This window comes from Megalops cyprinoides, chromosome 18 (genome assembly GCF_013368585.1).
Source record: "Megalops cyprinoides isolate fMegCyp1 chromosome 18, fMegCyp1.pri, whole genome shotgun sequence".
In the NCBI taxonomy this organism is placed as follows: domain Eukaryota; kingdom Metazoa; phylum Chordata; class Actinopteri; order Elopiformes; family Megalopidae; genus Megalops; species Megalops cyprinoides.
In genome coordinates, this window is record NC_050600.1 from 14,096,541 (window position 1) to 14,115,960 (window position 19,420).

The 19,420-nt window shown below is 39.4% G+C and overlaps 3 protein-coding genes across 4 annotated transcripts in view; 1 reads left to right on the top strand and 2 right to left on the bottom strand.

The window, feature by feature from the left end:
- Nucleotides 1–1,260: 1,260 nt before the first annotated feature.
- On the bottom strand, nt 1,261–4,307 carry c18h4orf47 (chromosome 18 C4orf47 homolog). The gene is made up of 8 exons (XM_036551967.1): nt 4,272–4,307; nt 3,701–3,816; nt 3,128–3,347; nt 2,355–2,492; nt 2,187–2,262; nt 1,892–2,071; nt 1,613–1,785; nt 1,261–1,340 (listed from the first exon to the last, which is right to left on the bottom strand). Exons 2-8 carry the CDS (start codon nt 3,795–3,797, stop codon nt 1,289–1,291), a joined length of 936 nt encoding a protein of 311 aa, XP_036407860.1. The 5' UTR covers nt 3,798–3,816; nt 4,272–4,307; the 3' UTR covers nt 1,261–1,288.
- Nucleotides 4,308–7,887: 3,580 nt separating this feature from the next.
- On the top strand, nt 7,888–10,534 carry LOC118792869 (LRP2 binding protein). Its single transcript, XM_036550697.1, has 6 exons — nt 7,888–7,938; nt 8,074–8,216; nt 8,308–8,413; nt 8,636–8,859; nt 9,833–9,998; nt 10,460–10,534. Exons 1-6 carry the CDS (start codon nt 7,903–7,905, stop codon nt 10,523–10,525), a joined length of 741 nt encoding a protein of 246 aa, XP_036406590.1. The 5' UTR covers nt 7,888–7,902; the 3' UTR covers nt 10,526–10,534.
- Nucleotides 10,535–11,395: 861 nt separating this feature from the next.
- The window catches only part of snx25 (sorting nexin 25), a 41,134-nt gene continuing 33,109 nt past the window's right edge, over nt 11,396–19,420 (bottom strand). For both annotated transcript variants that reach the window (XM_036551506.1, XM_036551505.1), the window contains exons 14-19: nt 18,470–18,631; nt 18,026–18,143; nt 15,616–15,682; nt 14,389–14,570; nt 13,324–13,424; nt 11,396–11,825 (exon numbers count right to left, since the gene is read on the bottom strand). In XM_036551506.1, the coding sequence (XP_036407399.1) occupies nt 11,760–11,825; nt 13,324–13,424; nt 14,389–14,570; nt 15,616–15,682; nt 18,026–18,143; nt 18,470–18,631 (696 nt within the window). In that variant the 3' untranslated portion in view covers nt 11,396–11,759. The remainder of the gene's footprint in view (nt 11,826–13,323; nt 13,425–14,388; nt 14,571–15,615; nt 15,683–18,025; nt 18,144–18,469; nt 18,632–19,420) is intronic.

Genomic DNA, 19,420 nt, shown 5'->3' on the forward strand with positions numbered 1-19,420 from the left:
AGTGAAGGCTGAAAATATATCTGGTGTAATTATACATTTGTCTAGTACAGTCAAGCAACTCACAACACTGCAGGATACTTCACTTTGTAAAAATACAATAAATATATTTATAATTGTGAGTGGCCATTATAAAAAGCTAAGAGATCAAAAACACTGATTACTATATTTATTTTATATTTGTATTCTGTGTTGTAACTATTTATATTCTAACAGTAACTATGAATGTTCCCATAATCAGCAATTAAGGAAATACAGTATTAATCATTTATGTTCAGTAACTCAGATTGTAGATAGCAATGCTATAGTTACGGAGAAAATCTTTTTTTTTTTTTTTTACAATTTGATACATTTTACATCTTTGCAATCCCAGTTGTAACTACAATGCATTTGTAGAAAGTTTATGTACGACAACAATGTATGACAAGAATGTATCATGCTTCATATAACTGCACTATTTGTGTTACCATTTTCCACTGTAGGACACACAGTGTGTCCTTCACAAAAATGAAATACTTACTTTGTAATATAAAGGGCTGTAGTCCAATTAGAGATTCTAATGTTTAAATATCAACAGGTCACTGGACCTAAACTTAGTAGTCATAACGTATTTGCTCGAAGGTCTCACTCTATACAAAAGGTAGATTACAGTAGTTACACATTAATTTAACATTTGCATAATTAAGGCAACCCTATTAACTTTCTGAAGTATGTTAAGAGAATATGACCGAAAATTATTTGCCTATATTTAAATATAACTTCATGTTACTTATTGTATATATAACTGTATGTAGTTATGTCGGCAACCTCTGAAATATATGATTGCAATTTGTTGTGACCAGAAAATATAACATTAACAAGTATGCACATTTACAATATAAAAGTCAATGTATACACACGAGTGTTAAATCAAGTGTGGCACAAACCAGATGTGAATACTTTGCAAACAGTTGATGCTGAGAAATATATTTCACAGAAAAAAGACCACATCTTACCTTACACTCATGTCAATGAATGTTTATTGTTTCATTAATACGATCAAAGGGTATTTTTCAGCTTTGAACATATTTACTGAACCATACTTTCTGTCAAAGTCATCCTTATTCTATCTCTCTCAAGTTGGATCTTTTTTTCCAGAATCCTAAATGAACAAACTTATGAGATTTTTTTTTTTTTTTACCACACATTACAAAGTACTAAACTTCTGTGTTTGGCCATGATAAGAGATAAAAAAGTATACAGAGGAAGATGTGAGATGTAGCTGTGTGTATTCCCCAGGCATGTTCAGTTGTTAATATGCCATTACTGCTGGTATTGTTGCATAGTTTGTGGAGTTCAGCACCCTGCAAATAAACAGACAAGGAAATTACACAATAGTTGTTTCAGCAAAAAATATCACGTTATTAACATTATTTAACATTAAACTGAAAATGTACTAAAAAGGTGTCAATACCAAGCAAGCAAGGTGGACAAAATGAAGTCTTTTTTCTGAAGAAACCAAGTGGCAACCTGCATCAAATTCAATTTATGTGGCCTGAGCAGTTGAGTTGTAACCACTGAATTGATTCCTGGACAGTCAATGGAGTTCTCAGTTACAAGGAGTTACAAATCTTACTTTTTGACATTCATGTTAAGGATGCTCTGCACTGGCATACTCTTTGGCCCAGCTGATGGGTGGAATATCTTTCCATCCTTATTGGCTGTCACAGACTTGGTCTTTCTGGAGACATAGGGGTCCGCAGAATGGGAAGGATATGTATCAAATGTTCCTGCTTTCATGCCCCCAGTCTAAAATCAGGGAAAACATGGGTAGCTTCAACCAGTTGTCCAACAATTTAAAATGTATTCTGTTTGGATTTGTGCCAGACTGAAGTAAATATAATCACCTCCTCACCTTTTTGCTTGGTGAGCTTGGTTTGAAGGGGATCACAAAGTCTTTTTTGACCTCAGTTTTCTTTACAGGTGGTAAGGGCTTGTCAAGCTTGTAAGGATTGCTGTCAAAACACTCCTTCGGATGCAGATTCAAACGGAAGGGACCCCCTTTCATCTTGGTTCTGTGTGCTATCATCTCCCTCTGAAAAACAGAGGTTTCCACCAAATACAAGCAACCATATGTCTGACAACAGGTGATCAGCAGGAATGATTCATCCCGCAGTTGTTGCTTCAACATGCACATTCAGGACTCTTACCTTTACCATCTCTTTTGCTCTGTCAAAGGGGTCTGTGGAGTAGGTGTGCATTTTAGAGAGGGTGACATTTGGATATCTGTTAAACATAAGAACAATTTAACACAATGTATTCATCTAAAAATATTGCACAATTATAATAATGAGTATAATGAGTAATACTTAACATACCCATATCCACTTCCTTTTTTGGGGGGGCTTGTTAATATATTCTTCCCTGGTGATTTGAAAGGTTTCCTGGGGACTTGCAGTGTGCTCATGGCTTGAATGGGTCCACTCAGTGTTCCATAGTAGCTGCCAGTTCCAGACCTTGAGTGCATAGAACCAACCAGGGGCAATCAATATTAAGAGCCTGAGAGCAGCATAATATGGAGTCTGTTTACAGCCTAATAATTGTAAATGCTCTGAGTTTTCAGGCAGTGGAGTAAGTTGTTAACCCTGGCCTCATTAACAGAATTACAACATCTTGGCAAACATCTCCCTGAGAACAGGAATACGTCATGTAAGTGGAAATTTGGGCTTAAATGGAAACTGCAAGCATTGGTGGTTCCCTTAATGCGCTCTGATTTAAATACAGTGTGCAACCACAATGACATCATGTTTCGATTACATTATCTCTGCTGTGTGTTCGGTCACTGTTCTTCCATGCTTTAATCTTTTCTCTTTAAACAAAGCAAGCATCAATGTATGGCGCTGATGGCAGACTTTCATACGCTGTTGTCTATTATAGTTACATTATTACTGAAACTAGACCCAATTTGCTCATTTCCATTTCAACAAGGGGGGGAAATTACTGTCTTCCCAATCTTCATAATTATGTGTACACACTGATCCCATGGACACATTAAAGTCTGTCTTGTAACCTCATCCATTTTAAACCTCATTCAGATTAGTGCCTTGTCATCACTCTGTGTTCTGTGATAAGTTGCAAAGTATAGTCTTACATTTTTTTCTCTCCATTGCTGGGCAGAAAGGCCTTCCCTAAATTCTTTTTTGCCTGTTGCATCCTGTACTGCCTGCGCAGTTTGAGAGGGTCTGTGAAGGCTTCCCTCTCGAAGATTCTTTTGAACTGGTTGTCGAAGTAGCCCGCCTGCAGCCCCGACTTCTCCTTTGGACCCCCACACAGCATCTGCTTATTTTTTTGGGCTGATTCATTGAAAGGTCCTTGAAATACAGATAAAAAAACAGCACACAGATAAAGTATTGTTACTTTCAGGTGTCTGCCATGTTATGATTACCAACATAAAAGGGTATTGATTCTCTTTTCAGATATACAGTATATTCTTCCAAAATTATTGTGCAGACATTGTATGCAGACATACAACATGTGGATATACCATCATTTTGACATTCACAACCTGTTACAGCAGTCCAGTCATGTTATCCTTAATAGCTTTTACAAGATAAGTACAACATGTCACCCTCACAAGTTGAAGAAATACTGTTTTTATATTTGAAAGATCTTTACTGCACACAGTTGTCTTCTGTTTTGATTATCCAGGCACAGCTCAACATACTGTAAACGTTGGGGGTGTACTTATCCCCGATGGTGATGTAGCCCATCTCTTTGAAGAGCCCAACTCGCTCCATATCCGACTTCCCTTCTGGAGGCATGGCTTTGGAACCTGCGATACTGTTCACACAAATAGATCCTCTGCCTGACTGCTATTTTCCACAAAACACCGCAGAGTTTAATTCTGTAACATTTCTGGAGGTTATACGGAATTGATGTAAAAACCGTTTTTTTGTTTTTTTTTTTTTCGTGAAAATACACAATTATCTTCAACTATAAAATATATAATTACCTTGAAAACACATAAACTGCCATCACAACTTAATAAGACTTCATACAATAATTTTGTTTAAAAACTGGACAAGAACTACAAAAATTGCAAACTACTACGTTTGCCATGCATGTATTTGATTAGGTCTTTACCTTTTACAGTATTACAAACATATCGCAATATACCGTTTAATACAAGGACATAAAATGTGCACCTTGCAAAAAAATAAATAAATAATTAATTAAAAAAGTACTTAGAAATGAATTTCAAATACTTCATATTTTAAACTTCGTTTTGTACTTACCACCCCTTATAGTTGCTGAGAAGGCTAACCTACTTGGTTCCTTTAAAAATTTGTATACAGCGTGTTACCTTGGATTCCGTTGTGGTCATCAGCTGATGTCAAGGGGGCGGTGGAACTGCAGTTGTGCGTGCAATCCTTGTCAACCACTCATTGCCACTTTATTACTGAATGCAAAGTTTCCAATCAAGTTTAATTCAACGTTTGAAATTGCGTCTTTGTACATTTTACACATTATATCCTGGACGGTCGCTCTCTGTTTCCTTGTACTGTTGTCTCCGGTGTCATAGGAGTGTAGTGGATTCTGGAAAGTGTAGTTCTTTAGATACGCTAAAAGTATTGTAGCAGCTGGTCGTTTGACGTTTTGTGAAATAAAGAGAGATAAAAAGGGAGATATAACCATGTTTGATGTAATGTACTTGCGCTACCGGCGGTCCAACTGATAATCGATTTTATTAAAACTTGAGTCTATGAGTATGAAACAAGTCGAGTGGGTGGAGTTAGATGGAACAGCTCAAAGTCGTACTGCGCCAAACTATCTGTAGACCAATGAAGGCAATGAAATGACTCGATAGCTCGTTGCAGACCTCCGTTACCTCCTTTTTGTTATGTTCCTCGGTTATGTGCTTTTAATTGTATTGCTGTTTTACTTTAGCATTACAAACAATCAACTAGTTATGGTTTTGGGGGCACAGTAAATAGAAGGTTAACACAAACAACAGCTTTAATAGCATTCTAAGACAGTCATAGTCATATGGGATGTGTTGAGTAGATAGTGAATATCATGCTGTACTGTAATGAAGTCAGAACTGAACCGTCTCACTGAGCAATCACAAAGGAGCTTTGGAACATCAGCCTGCTTCTGCCATCTGCTGGGCCTTCAGATAATGCATATATAACTGTTTGCCTTCAAGAGCAGATAAATAACATGGTAGAGCATCAACGATCAATAACATTTTTTCAGTAACATGAAGATTTTATCTGTTCTGAGCTACATAAAGCAGGTCTGAGCTGCTGAATGACAGGGCTATTTGAAGCAGACTAATGCCTGTAATTTTCCACATGAGAGACACAAAGACAGAGAAATCACCATGTCTACTTTAATCACAACAGCATGGAGGACAGCAAGATCAGTATTAGTTTCTGATGCTCTGACCAGTCATGCTGTCATGTAGCATGGCTATTACTGGAAAAGGTCTCCTGAAAAAAAAAACCAAAAGGACTGTGGTGGCTAGAGGAAAATAACGGCAAGAAAATTTAGCTCATACTTGAGCAAATTAAAACTGGTGAACGTTTTGTCCTTCATTTATATTGCCTGATGGCTAGGCATTACTTTCCACTTGAGTGAAGTGGCAGACAATTCAATTTTCCTGAAGCTCATTTTGTGTGACAGTCTTTGTCATACTAAAGTGAGCAATTACTCTTAACACTGGATGTGCGATGGTCTCCAACTGCTCTCCCAACCTTGGCAAGATACAACTTACATTACTAACACAAAGAGACACATCAATGAATGTGCTTTAGTTTTTCATGAATCATAACGGTAATTAATGCAACAAAGTTGACATGGAGACACAGGTGTTTTTCGCTGCAAAACGGATTTGCATGGCAGACCACCTCGGTGCGCAGATACATATAAAGTTTTAGATAACCTTGTGCCGCTACGCCTCAGGGTATTCGTGCACTTGCATCCATATAAACCATGTTTGTGGTTGTCAAGGATAATCTCTCCAAGCAACGATGGACGCTTTTGTGAATCTGTGCCGCGCTTGCGCAAGAGCATCACCAAAAGCAGTATCAAATGTTAAAAAGGCTGGACTCGGCAAATACACATGCGGGGTAAGAATGGCAAATTACGTATTAGTTTCTATTTAGATTATACCGGCATCCATTTCAACAAAACATACATTGGCATAAAGTTGGCCTTCAGTTGTCGAACCTTGTTATCTAACATTTTGACATGTGTTTCTAGGTTTTGAAAAGCAATGGAGCCGGAGTCTGAAAACAAATTCCCGGAGCACTTTAAGTCTGGACAGTTACTTAATGCAATCTCAGAAATCTACAGGGGTGAAGGTTTAACTGTAGAGAGGCACACAGGTAATTTTCGAGTAGAATATGTGCTTCACATAGATACTGCACATGCCACGTCTCTGATGGTTTCATTTTAACTTTAAACAAAGGATTTATTCTTGCAATATTTAGCAGGTCCGTTTTATATTGTAAAGAGAGTATGGCGATTATTATGAGTTTCGGATTAACATTTTATCAGCTTTGGTAACTTTAATTGTGTTATAACTTTAATTTAGCATTGTGTTATTTTAGATTTACAGTGAGATAAAACATTGTTGATCGTAGATTCTTCAAAGACCCGGCAGATGGCATGCTTCTGAAGCCAATCGAAGGACTTAATGTTACAGTAGATATTATGGTTTAAATATTTTTTATTGCCTGTGATGGTGACGTCCCATCTATGAAGCACTTATGTAATGAATCCATAGAATTTTTTATTTACTAGAGATAATTAGGTACACATACCTGATGAAAGCTGTCCCATCCAAAATATTGAAAAAGAATACATTTCTTAACCCCTTCTGCATGATTATACCATGATTAAGTTTCACAGTTTTTGGTTCCAGTGGCATAGAATCTGCAAATGATGTCTTCTTATGTCAAGGCCAAGATAATATAGAACTGACCAAGGATTGTTGTGGGAACAGATGAGCACCAACCCTTCATGTAACACGGGCTTTGTAACTATCAATCAACAGCAATAGGTAGTGTCTCGGTTGTGACTGAATAACTTTTTGAACAATTTTGAACCATCAGACTTTTGCAGTCAAGTGGAGAAGGCTGAGAAGTTCCTGAGGGAAAGAGCTGAAACAGGAGACGTACAGGCTGTCTTTCTCCTGGGGCAGCTATACTGTGAGGAGGTAAAAGTATCTCTCAGCATTTCTGCTGCCTGGTTTTAATGGAAGTAGGTAGCTGTATAACTTCATTGCCACTGCACCTTCATTACATAGCTACCCATTGAACCTGACATACTAAGCATAAATCTCTATTGTATGTGTTCACAAATATAAAGCACAGAGATTTTGGATGGTAATGAAATGTTTCTACTGTCAGTTTGATTAATTTATCATGACATCATGACTGATGTGCTGAAGTGACTTGCATAAGCACTATATTCTTTCCTTACTCAGGGAGGTGATTGTACACCTGTTGTAAGTTGACTTACTGAATGTAAAGCCTGGTGAAAATCAATACAGAAAAATTATACAAAAAACAATGTGCCGCACTCGTCTAGAGACCTACACTTCCCTGTCGATGTGTTGGAGGCTGGTGTGAGTAAATGCATTATCACTCTCTGTGAGGGGTGTTCATAGCCAGCAATTTCTATATCTGGCAAGGCCTTGCAGCCAGTCATAGTCTGTCAGTGACAGTATTTTCACATTTGCTTGTCAATATTCTACAACTGTTTCCCCTTCAGTGTATATATTATTACACCTGATGCAATGCTTGATCACACCTGTCTGTATCCATTCTTTTTCTACCCCAGGGTCTGTATGCAAAAGCTGAACAAGTGTGTGATAGCATAAAGGAAACAGACCCCAGGGCTCTTTACCAGCTTGCAGTGATGTATTTTGATGGCCTGGGAACCACTGTTGACCAAGTGAGTCAGTCAGTCACCTGTCTGCAAACCTTACCTGTACAGAGAGAGATGGTGAGATGCTATTGCACTCAGAATCAAGATTGCATTTATTATGATATTACAGGACAATAACAATTTTGTTTTGGGCTCCAACAGACAAAGGCAGTGCAGTACATGAAGAGGGTTGCCAGCTGGGACTCACCAGCAGCAAAGTCTCTGAAACACAGCGCCCTGTTCAACATTGGGAGGGCCTACCTGGATGGGTACGGGGTCAAACGCTCCAGTGAGGAAGCAGAGAGGTGAGCATCTCTTCAGGATGACCAGCCTTCCTGTCCACGTTGCACTATGTATGCCTCATGTTCTGGTGACCTCTGCCTGTCTCGCCTTCAGATACTGGCTTCTTGCTGCAGATGATGGTAACCCCAATGGCAGTGTGAAAGCTCAGACCTCACTAGGCCTTTTCTATTCCAGCTGTGAGACACTTGATCTGAAAAGGGTGTGTTTCTGTTTTCTCATTTTGCCTTTGATGCAAACAGAAGTCATTAAACTCCTAAATGCCAAGCTTGAGCTTTGATTACGTTATAAGAACTGGCAAAATTCCACTTCCTAATATCTGCTTGCCTCTATTTACAAAAACTATGTACATAAAGGGTGTCTATGTGGTGGATACTATCCTTCCTTGCATGTGTGTGTGCCTGTCTCTCTGTCATTGTAACAGGCATTCTTCTGGCACTCAGAGGCCTGTGGTAATGGCAGTCTGGAGTCCCAGGGGGCACTGGGCGTCATGTATCTGTATGGTCTAGGCATCAGACAGGACCATCAGTCTGCCCTGCAGTGCCTCAGAGAGGCCTCTGAGCGGGGGAATGTCTATGCCCAGGGACACCTGGTGGCCTACTACTACCACAGGAAGCTGTATTCACAAGCAGCCACCCTCGCCAAGAGGTACAGTACTGCACAGACCCAGACCATAAAAAACAACCCATCCTGTAATATGACCAGACAGTGAAGTGGTCACTCATGCTAATTGCAGAACACATAGCATGCATCAGTATCCCCCCTGCATTGACTTTGTGTAAAAACAGTGTAAAAAAAAGCTGTAATCATAATGTCTGTACTGCAATATTGTAAGCCACCAGCGGCTGTCCTCAGTCACTGTTTCTTAAATTTTGGATAAGCAGGCCTGCATTTATCAGCAGCATTACAATATGAAACCATCTATGAGCTAGGCAACAGTATCCATCAGCAAAGACGGTGCTACAGACTATAAGATGACTTTCCCATTTTAGCAGAACAAGCAGATCAAGTGTTTTCCCTGAACGTTATGGTACATTCTGGCAATGGTTATGGTGCATTCTGACAGATAAGACCATGACAGTCAGTAGCAGCACAGGCTTTTACTCATTTAGAGACTTGTTGTGCTATGAGTCATCCAGAGTTTGATTTCCCCCTTATGATATTAATTAAGCTGAAGCATTTTCAATTGTTTTGCTGAGCACCAGTTCCATTACACAGCTGTCATAATAAGGCACATTCATTTTGGAAATGGCTCATTTTCTCTGATAGCGATGGTTCAAGTGGATATGAGGGAGACTGGTTGCCTGACTGTTGACAGTAATGTCAGAGCAAGTTTTTATGAGAGTTAAGAATTACAAAAAATAGTCACTCTCTCTGAGATAAGGGAAGAAAGATTTTAAAAGTAATGGTTTCTCATACTATGCATTTATTTCACAGGCTAAGGCAGTGTCACCCTAGCATGCTTATCATATCTCAAACTAAAAAACAATTATGTTACCACGCTAAATGGGCAGTGCATCCATTGGTTCACTACAATGAGTCTGGGACTATATGAACTCATAAAATCTTCACTTCATTTCATTACCTTCCAATGTTCACTGTTTTTCACTGTTGAAAACAGGATATCCACATACGATGACATCGCAGCAATAGCGAAGAGTACAGACTGTCTGCCGGAATACATCCGCAAGGGCGTTGCCATGGCTCTCTTCTATTACGCACGCTGTCTGCAGCTAGGCAAAGGTGTTGAGAAGAACCAGGAGGAAGCCAAGCAGTACTTCTCAAAGGTAGGCTCACATGTAAACTGATGTATGTGTGAATTATTCTGTGTTTATCACAAATGGATGTCACACCGGGGTACATGCAGTGGCCTCACCCGGAGGTTGATATCATACATACAACACAATAATTATTCAGGAAAACAAGTCTGAGACATTTGAGACTAAAACAAAAACAAAGCGGGTCCTCTGGCAAGTCTGTTCTCAAGGTCTAGGAACACAGCAGGACTCCACTGGTTTGAATCTGTGTAATTTATTTAAAGCCCTGTTCTAATGATCACCTTAGACGGCATGAGCAAGCCAAGGGGAAGCCTGGAGAGGTCGACCCGTTCGGTGACCCTGTTTTCCATTTGTATAATGCAATCAGATTTCATCTCTGCAAGCAGTGAAAATAATTGAATATACGGCAGAAAGCCCTGTACCCACCACACCGCGTCAGTCAAAGTTGTTCCCATTACTGCTCCTCCTAGGCAGCACGTCTCAGCCCTGAAGTGTGCAAGGAGCTACAGATGGATGTCACATATGGGAAGATGTGACTATCACCCATCACACCCACACAGACATCTCCTAAGAGAGGATGCAGAGGTATTACCTACAGGAAGATGCAGAGTTCTGTTTCATGCTTCTGTTTCTTTCAACCAGTTCACTTAGGTTCATGTTTAATTATGTCACTGCTAGCCAACAGAATAACTTGGACAGTCTACCGACTACTTTTTCAATGAGTTTTATATAAGTGATAACATAATACTCATACATCAATGCGCATTTCAATACACACTGCATTTAAAAGGAGTTAGATATGCAGCACGCGAGTACTTCTGTGTATTCCGCAAGATGTGAACAATGCCTTTTTGTGTAAACTTGGTTGTGGTTAAAATGTGACCACCACAAATGTCACCTTTTATTTTATAGATTAAGAACTGCTTAGGTGCTGTAATGATAATCTTTTACCTTTTACCCTTTGTTTTTAAAACATTTGTAATCCTGGAAGTACCTGGATCTGTGTCCTGACCATAGACTGTAATTTTTTGTCATTGGTATCAGGAGACACTAAACCAAATGAGCGTGTACAGTATGAAGCCTCAGGTTCCTCAGTTTATTCTGCCATTTTTATAATAAGGATGTTGTCCTGATGAGATATTATAAAGACAAATATTCTCTGTTGATGCCTTTTATACTAAACATGATATTTTACACTGAATAAAAATATATACATCAATAGTGAACAAGGTATAGATGTGTTTTGGCAATTTATTGCTTATAAATTCTCTAAACTATCTTTGGTAGAAAATATTTTTTATTACTATCCTATTACTAATCAACAATGAAACAGTCACAATGATTTTACATGACTTATTGCACAACAACGCTTTTTAATGGAGACAACAAAAAAGGCAAGGAATGTTCAGAGGTCTGTGGACACCTTTAACTTGAATACAACATTCATCATTTCACAGGTATTCACAATAAATAAAGACCTACCCAGGTCCAAAACAAAAACTGACTCCCAGCAACAGATATTGGCAGCTAAACTGTTTTTCCATCACCTAACTAAAGAGCAAGAGGAACCATAAAATAAAAAAAGATTTAAGAAGCCTCTTGCCCTGTTTTTGAAAGGCATACCATCAAGTGAGTTCAAATAGTGGTATCTCAGAAGAATAGAAATAAACATGTATTTATTCCTCTGAATGAGAAAATAACAGGTTAGAGTTTATCTGCAAGAAAAGGGACATTTTTTTCAGTAAGTATCTGCTTGGGATGTGCACTTCATCAGATCTGCTCCATCTCTAGGCTTAGCTCAGGATACAGCTCTTTGAGGAGCAACTCCAGGAGAATCTGAAACACAAGCAGGAGAATGGGATAGGTTTTCATTTTCACAATACACTAATTACTCACACCGAGCTTTGCTCCTGTCCTAAATTGGGTGTGTGGAATCACCTCAAAGGACATGAGGTATTTGGAGGTTATTTTGAGGTCATTTCATGCCCTCAAAATGAAAGGGCAGAACCAGTCACTGAGGGAAAAAAAATCATGCTTTCTCCACAATAAACACAAGTGAACACTTACTGTTTTTGCTGGTGTGTTACTTTTCAAACATACTTCTCACAGGTACAGAATAGGAGGACCATTCATCAAATGGAAAAGATAATGACAACGGTGTCATTCAATTTTCACCGCATTAATAGCTTCTCTACAGCTAAACCTCAATGCCACTGACAGTGTATACATTCTTAAGGGTCACTGCTGTCAACAGCGGGCATATTTCTCTCTATGGCTGTAATAGATTGAAAACGTGGCCTTCTGGACATTGAATCATCTCAGCGTAGATGAAAAATCCTCTCACTGTTTCTCATTTAAATCATTCCATCATAGACATATGGGGAAATCTTACTGCTAGAATCCTGGTGTCAACTCAGTAGAAATGGTACAGTAACTGGAATCAGGCACATATGTGTGCACTTGAAGGTGACTTGGGTAGTAACTATTTTTGCAAGAGATGCAGTAAGATGGACCTTGCTTTACTCACAATAGTACATAATTCAAAAATAACTCTGGGGTATGACAGCACTGAAGCAACATAAATCCACCTTTCCTTCACAGCACACTGTGGTAAAATGTAATGCCTCCTGGAAATTGTAAATTAATTGCTCAGGGGACGTATGAAATCAACAGCAAACATTTCAAACTGTCTAATAAAATTCAAACGTCTAAGTTCTATTTGGAACCAAGAGATCCTTTGAAGTGTAAATTCTACAAATGAATCACAGTTTGACTCTGTATGAAATTATATGTTGTCGCTGACTGCTGTTTATTCATTTACACGGAAGACTAACCATAAGCATGCTCAACAGCTTGGCTTGGCACTGCATTAACACACATCATGAATATTCATTATGACATCAGCATTCCTTGACAGGTGGTCAATGTCAAAGCAACACTTTTTGGAACTTTGACACAATCTTATATTCATCTTGTATGCAAAATCCCTGGCTCTCCTTGGCATCTGAATTTGGCTGTAGCTTGAATGCTTTAGTGATGGGGCTGTAGCCAGTCAAATTTTGACAACAATTGATTCATGACTTCTGCAGTGATTGTAAGTAGACAATTCATACTTGTGCCAAATTCCTCACAAGCAGTATTTTCGTCGTATTCTGAAGTTTTATCTGAATATGTGTGAATATGAGGTGAACAGAGGTATTGTTCAAAGGTTCAAAGAGTCAGTAGACCTAAAATGTCCACTGATTCTTTAGAAGGTGGTTAAGGAAGCATTATTTGACAGTGCAGTCATTCAAAAAAGGGATATAATAGGACAATGTTATTGATGTAGACTCACATAAAGGAGATGCTTGTTGGCACTGACTTCTTGAAGTGCATTGAAGATCTTGATGATGCCATACCTGGCATTCTGATGTCCAACTAGGTTCTGCAGTGCATCTGACAGATGACATTTCCATATTTTAAACATCACATCTCTTAGCAGGGATGTAAATGACACACATTTCTGATTGCCGATTAGTTAGTGGCTGAGAAGAGCATGTATTGATGAATCATTGTTAATAGAAGATGAAATGTGTTTAAAAAACACTCATAATTATTACGTTGTTTTGAAGTTGGGCTTCACTGCTTAGTCTTTATGTATTGTGAATAGTTGTGCTGGGTTATTCTTCTCCTATACATGTATTGAACAGTTTAGACAGACTTTAGAGGGAAATATTGTTAAACACTATACCATAGCAATAATACATTTATGTAATTACTAAATGAATAAGCCTCACATTATTACATATCCAACAGCAATGCCTGAATTCTATCAAAGTTGGTTTTCTGTCAAAGCACTCATTTCTCTGTGATCGCAACAGGTGATATCTCTGATCTCTATATCACTGATCAAATCAGTGTTCTGCAGAATCTCGTTTGTTGCCAAAGAAGTTTTATTCCAGGTTATTTTAAAAATGACATGTACCTTTAAGTACAGCTATTTGTAGTTTTTAGCACAGCCAATGTAATGCAATGTGTTGAAAGTCCCTGATGTGAAACTGCAGATAATCTTGGCCACCCCAGGCCAGGAGTCCTCACTGACCTTACAGCAGGCAGCTGCACGCTGATGTAGTGGGACATGACCAGCAGGTGTAATTACCTTATCCTGTCTGCAAATTCAGAGTCATCTCCTCCAAACTTGTTTTGAGGGTAATTAGTTTTAATTGAATTGGAGAGAACATCTTAACAGCAACAGCTTTCAATATTGAACGGCTCACAGGGCACCTCACTTGCTCTCCAACCATGATCGCCCACACAGTTAATAAGGGCATAAGCACTGGACTTAAATACCACAGGCACAGCGAGGAGGGAGTGAAAAGCAGGAGAAAAGAACTGGTAGAAAAAAGATGAATGAATCTACCTGGGATGTTGTCCAGCAGCTTCTGTTGCGCTCTCTCCTTGGTCTCCCTGCGCTCAGACTCTGACCGGGCCTGGCTATAGGGCGCCAACTTCCCGTTTGGCCAGAAAGTGTCTCGAAAAACGTTGATGTAGTACACGAGCATCTGTTCGCTGAATATCCAGTTCACAGTGTCCCGAATCTGCCTGAGGAAAACAACAGGGCTGTGAGGACCACTGCATCTCTGCTTACGCTGCTACATGCAGTCCAGTAAATGACTTCATACAGAGGTGTAAATGAACACTGACTAGGTATGAATTCGCACCACAAGCTTGAAATGCAGAGCTTTGGCAAATAACCAAACAAAGCAAATGTACAAGATGGTTGGGCTAGTGACTATGTACATATGGGACATTCATTCTACACTGACGCTCCACATGCCAGATCCACAAGGTCTATTCTTGGAACAAATGTGGCCAGGTAGCTAGCAGGAGATAAAGTCTCTGACGTACTCCGCTGTATTCAATGGGCAGTCTGACCTGTCACTTCCTAACAAGTGTTAGAAAGGAGAGGAGAACTGGAATGAAAATGTGATTCATCCAAAGGATGTAATTTGCCAGTGAAACGCTTTGCCAAGTGCCATCAGCGACTGGGAACACCAGCAAGCTATCATTCACTGATAATTACAACTCCTTACAAGACCAAACACAGTGAGTGCTAAAACCAGAGTGTGTCTGTGGACAATTAGATGTGTCAGAGCACATTACAATGGCCCATCTGACAATTTGTAATGACACTGCTTTGAGTTGTGTCACAACCTGATGTTTGCACCAGACAAACTGATGAAGCCATTTTCTCCAGAGGTAGCAAATATGCCTGAAGTCTTTATCTGACAACAGCAAAGTTCCTTGCCCCTGTGTGAGCTTAAAATCCAGCCTCTGGACTCATTCAAATATGAGCTCAGACAGCACAACAAAAATAGCGAAAACTGTTATTTGTTATTAACGAAGTGCAAATGAGTCAGTGATATCTGTCACCTTTGTACACTATAACCTGTAATCAGGCCTTCAGAGTTAGTAGGTTAGAGGAAAACCTTGTCCTTTGCTGCTCTAAATTCAATTCGAAAGAGCCACCTTTGTTTTACACACACACACACACACACACACACACACTCACACACACACACACACATATATGCACGATATAACATCCGTTGTATCTGTAAATGCCCTGAGAGACAGAGATGCTTACTTGTTTATGGTCCGTCCAAACGTAACTTGAACTAGTGCAATTAATGTCTTTCTCACCCACTTGAACACTGGATCACAAAGAGGCATGGTTAGTTAGATGACACTCTTACCATATATTACAGGCAATCAGATTTTTTAACAGCTCCTTTTAAACAGAAAAGATGAAAACAATGGCCAATAATGAAGCTAAAAAAATGATGCAAAAATATCAGGATTAAACAGACTCTGACTGAGTCAGGCAACCAATAGTCGTTCATGTACAGAGCGTTCAACAAACTGTATCTACTGTAGCTCTTTTATCTCTCTCTCTTTTAACTTTGTCTTTTATCACAACTGACTCATATATGTCACTGCGTCAGTGTACTTGATCAAATTTTGTAGCGTTAAGCTTTCTCAGATACATTTATTCAAACAGATGCGTGCGTAAAAGACAACTGCACACCACTGGTCTCACTGCAGTTGTGCCATTGCTGTTGCATAATTAGCAGTGCAGTGAATGTCCACAGGAATTAGCTTGGAGTGTCGTATCGTGTGATCTCAGAGGAGCCAGCATCTGCAGGCTGGACATGAAATGGAAGGGATTAATCCCATTATTCTGCAGGGAGCTGGAGTACAGGGGGTCGGCTACCCACATCACAACACAGGGATAAAGAACACACAAAGCACACAGACCAGGGAACAAAAGGTTAATGGAAGGGGAAGAACAACTGCCACTTCCTCCTCTGTCTCCTTCATCTGTGGAACAAGGAAGATGTTGACTGATCAAAGCTCCACCTCTGCCTCAGCCTCACCCCCCTGTTTCTCCCAGATTTCTGTCCGCATCGGTGTATATACCACCTAGACAAAGGTCAATGGGCATTAAATTAAATAATTACTTCATTATGTTCTCAGAAGTACAATGATCTAATATACTAACATTGTTAATGCTCCATTGTTTTTTGGAAAAGGTTCAACAGCGGTAGAAAAAGACTGGTTTTGCCCAATCTCACCGTTTCAATTTGGGTTTAAAGCACAACCTTACAGCCTGTAGGAATACATTAGGAAAATTTAGATTGACCATTGCTGAGGTGATTTTTTTCCATCTGTATTTGTAAAAGAAGCTATAAGAATGAATACAAATTTTTTGGAACTTTCAAAGGCATCTAGGGGTGTCTGAAAGATATACTTTGTCACTGAAGATATGAATATATTCATATCATATTGAAATTACTTGTCTGAAAAAACTCAGCTGATCCTAACAATTAAGCAATGGGAGTATTTATTAATACAAGCCCAACTCCCATCCATCCCCCTCACAAAGCTCTCTCAGTCATGCCATCTAAAGGTTAACAGGGATTAAATTAAATGCTTTGATCACACACAGAAATACAATGAGCTAATATTTTTACATCTTATTAAACTTGCTTCTTGGACTAGGTTCAAACAGCTGAAAGAGAAGCTGACTTGCCCTTCCTCACCACTGAAGTCTGAGTATTGCAGTATTGTGTATGCTGGAGTTTTAAATTTTTGCAAGATTATGGATCTGTTCTTACAAGATCATTTCTGTGATATATGAGTGATAATTTTCTGCATCCATTTTTATTTGTAAAAAGGTTATAACATCCCAATATGAAATTGTCTCACCACTGAAATAGTTTCTTTCTGTTTGTTAGCTATCAAAGTAGTAAGTTTTTTCATTGACTGGATGTTAGCTTTATATTAGCGACCCTGTTCCATCAGACACAGCAACAGACTCACAACACAATTAGCCAATGTATCTTGTTACATGTAAAGTTAGCTTTTAGCACATTTTAATATGTTAGATAACCAGGGAAGCTATGCATGAGAAGGACAGCAGTGAGCAAACAATCAATAGCTACCCTTTCAGTCCCAACAGATCCCCACAGATCAGTGCCTTTCCCTGGTGCAGACAGAAAGTACTGATTTCACCTGGTACAGACTGAGGGGTGATTTTGCTCCATGTGGACTGATGATGCTGAGGTCCATTCAAAAACAAATTAAATCATTTTTTTTGCTTCTAATGCCTTTTGCACCTAAATATGTACACTTTCAGAAGTACACGCCTAACAAGGCAAGGGCAAGAGAGAGTGGTTTCTATTTGCAGCCCAGCCTTTAAAGGCTACGTGATACATGCTTTGTGCATACAAAGAAATGCTTGAGAGTTGATCATTTCAGAGAACAGCCTTATGTGCACTTTGAGTAGACAAAGTTGGATACATACTGATGACATCCATTCTCTCTGGCTGTAAACCCCTACAAGGCTGCCTGCACATTATCAGCAACCTTCTCCAATTCAGCCTGCTGGGATAGGTGACACCAGTGTTACTGTGCCTGTTTCATCTTCAGACTGAAAAGTGCCAGGATGAAAAGAGTCCTGACACATTCTTTCAGGATCTGTGGAGTTTACTTACTGCCCCGGAGTTCAAAGATCTCCCCAATCAGCATGAAGCAGGGCTCAGCTAGGGCGTCCTTCTTCCCGTCTGCCTCCTCCCCATAGTCAGAGAGGTCACTGTCATCTTCAGCATCTTCCTGCTCAGCAGAGATGGAAAGCCTCTGTGAGTTCACTGGCAGCTGACACACAGCCATTCTCCCATAATGCACTGCCACATCCTTCCAAGGGGACACAGAGACTAGCACAAGTTCAGTGAGTTTGGTTTTAATAAGCACCATTATAGCAGAGCTCATTCCCTACATGTATGCATTGTGTGTAGGACTGATCAATCTTGCTCTGTCACTACACCTGGATGCACGTTACATTATATCCTGACTGTATATGCATTTGTGTGTGAGAATGTGTGAGTGTGTGAGTGTGTGAGAGTGTGTGTGTGCGCACACATCTCTGTCTTTGTGCTCACGTCCTGGTGTGAAAAAAAGTCTCCGGGCAGCTTCTCCAGGAAGGAGGCCAGGGAGAAGCAGGACTTCTTCTGGATGTCCATGACTTTGAGGTGCTCAGGGGAGGGGCTGAGGAAGGCGTACAGGGCCTCGCTCTGGCACATTCGCTCATCCGTCAGCATTTTCTGGGTAAGGAGAAATCACTGCTGGAAACCCATGCTGGTATAATGTGGACTGTTCCAGATGCACATGGTTATATCCATCATAAATAACACATCACCAGCTAACTGAAATGATCTCTGTTGAATGCTTTATTTTCTTATCCTTCCTTGAAACACTGTTGTGGCACTGCCACAGCACTGAAAGTCACTTTAATGATAACACGTTTTTAGCTACAATTTAGGACACACATTTTTATAGATTCTTGTAATTAAATAAACAAATTATGGGGTAGACTTATCAAAGATTTATAGACATATCCACCACATCTGTGTAAAAAAAAAAGGAAAAAAACTATACACATAATGGCTGTTACTGCAATGGCCTTTATGGTCAACAACTTTGAGACAAGCAGTTACCACTTCATTTAGTAAGACTACTGCTATGGTTACACAAATATGTCAAGTCGTTATGTAAATGAATGCAGAGGATACACTGCATGTAACTTGCAAAATCAGAAAATTATTGTCTGGGGCTGAGTATTTTAAGAGGCCTAAAACTCTAGTGTTAAGTGTTAACTTTTGTTAAATTCGGTGTGAGACATGTTATAGCCAAATGGCTGCTCTTATCTGGGCTAGGAGGAAGCGTGGGGTGAGTATAAGGTACAAAGAATAAGTGTTTTTTTTTTTTAAGCAAGGATAACTGTTTTACACATATGGATTTACAATATATAATCACATAAAAAGCATCCAGAACAGAGCCGATTTTGATGACTCTTCCCAAACAGTCCTCTATCTTGCGGAACTGAATGCCTT

Bases quoted from the DNA above. Each gene is read 5' to 3' on its own strand.
- c18h4orf47 (XM_036551967.1), bottom strand. From the start codon at position 3,797: ATGCCTCCAGAAGGGAAGTCGGATATGGAGCGAGTTGGGCTCTTCAAA. The intron at 2,072-2,186 runs GTAAGAGTCCTG...TCTGTTTTTCAG, and splicing joins GAGCAAAAGAGATGGTAAAG to AGGGAGATGATAGCACACAG. The intron at 1,341-1,612 runs GTAAGATTTGTA...GTTTATTTGCAG, and splicing joins CTTAACATGAATGTCAAAAA to GGTGCTGAACTCCACAAACT.
- LOC118792869 (XM_036550697.1), top strand. From the start codon at position 7,903: ATGTATTTTGATGGCCTGGGAACCACTGTTGACCAA. The intron at 8,414-8,635 runs GTGTGTTTCTGT...TCATTGTAACAG, and splicing joins AGACACTTGATCTGAAAAGG to GCATTCTTCTGGCACTCAGA. The intron at 8,860-9,832 runs GTACAGTACTGC...TGTTGAAAACAG, and splicing joins GCAGCCACCCTCGCCAAGAG to GATATCCACATACGATGACA.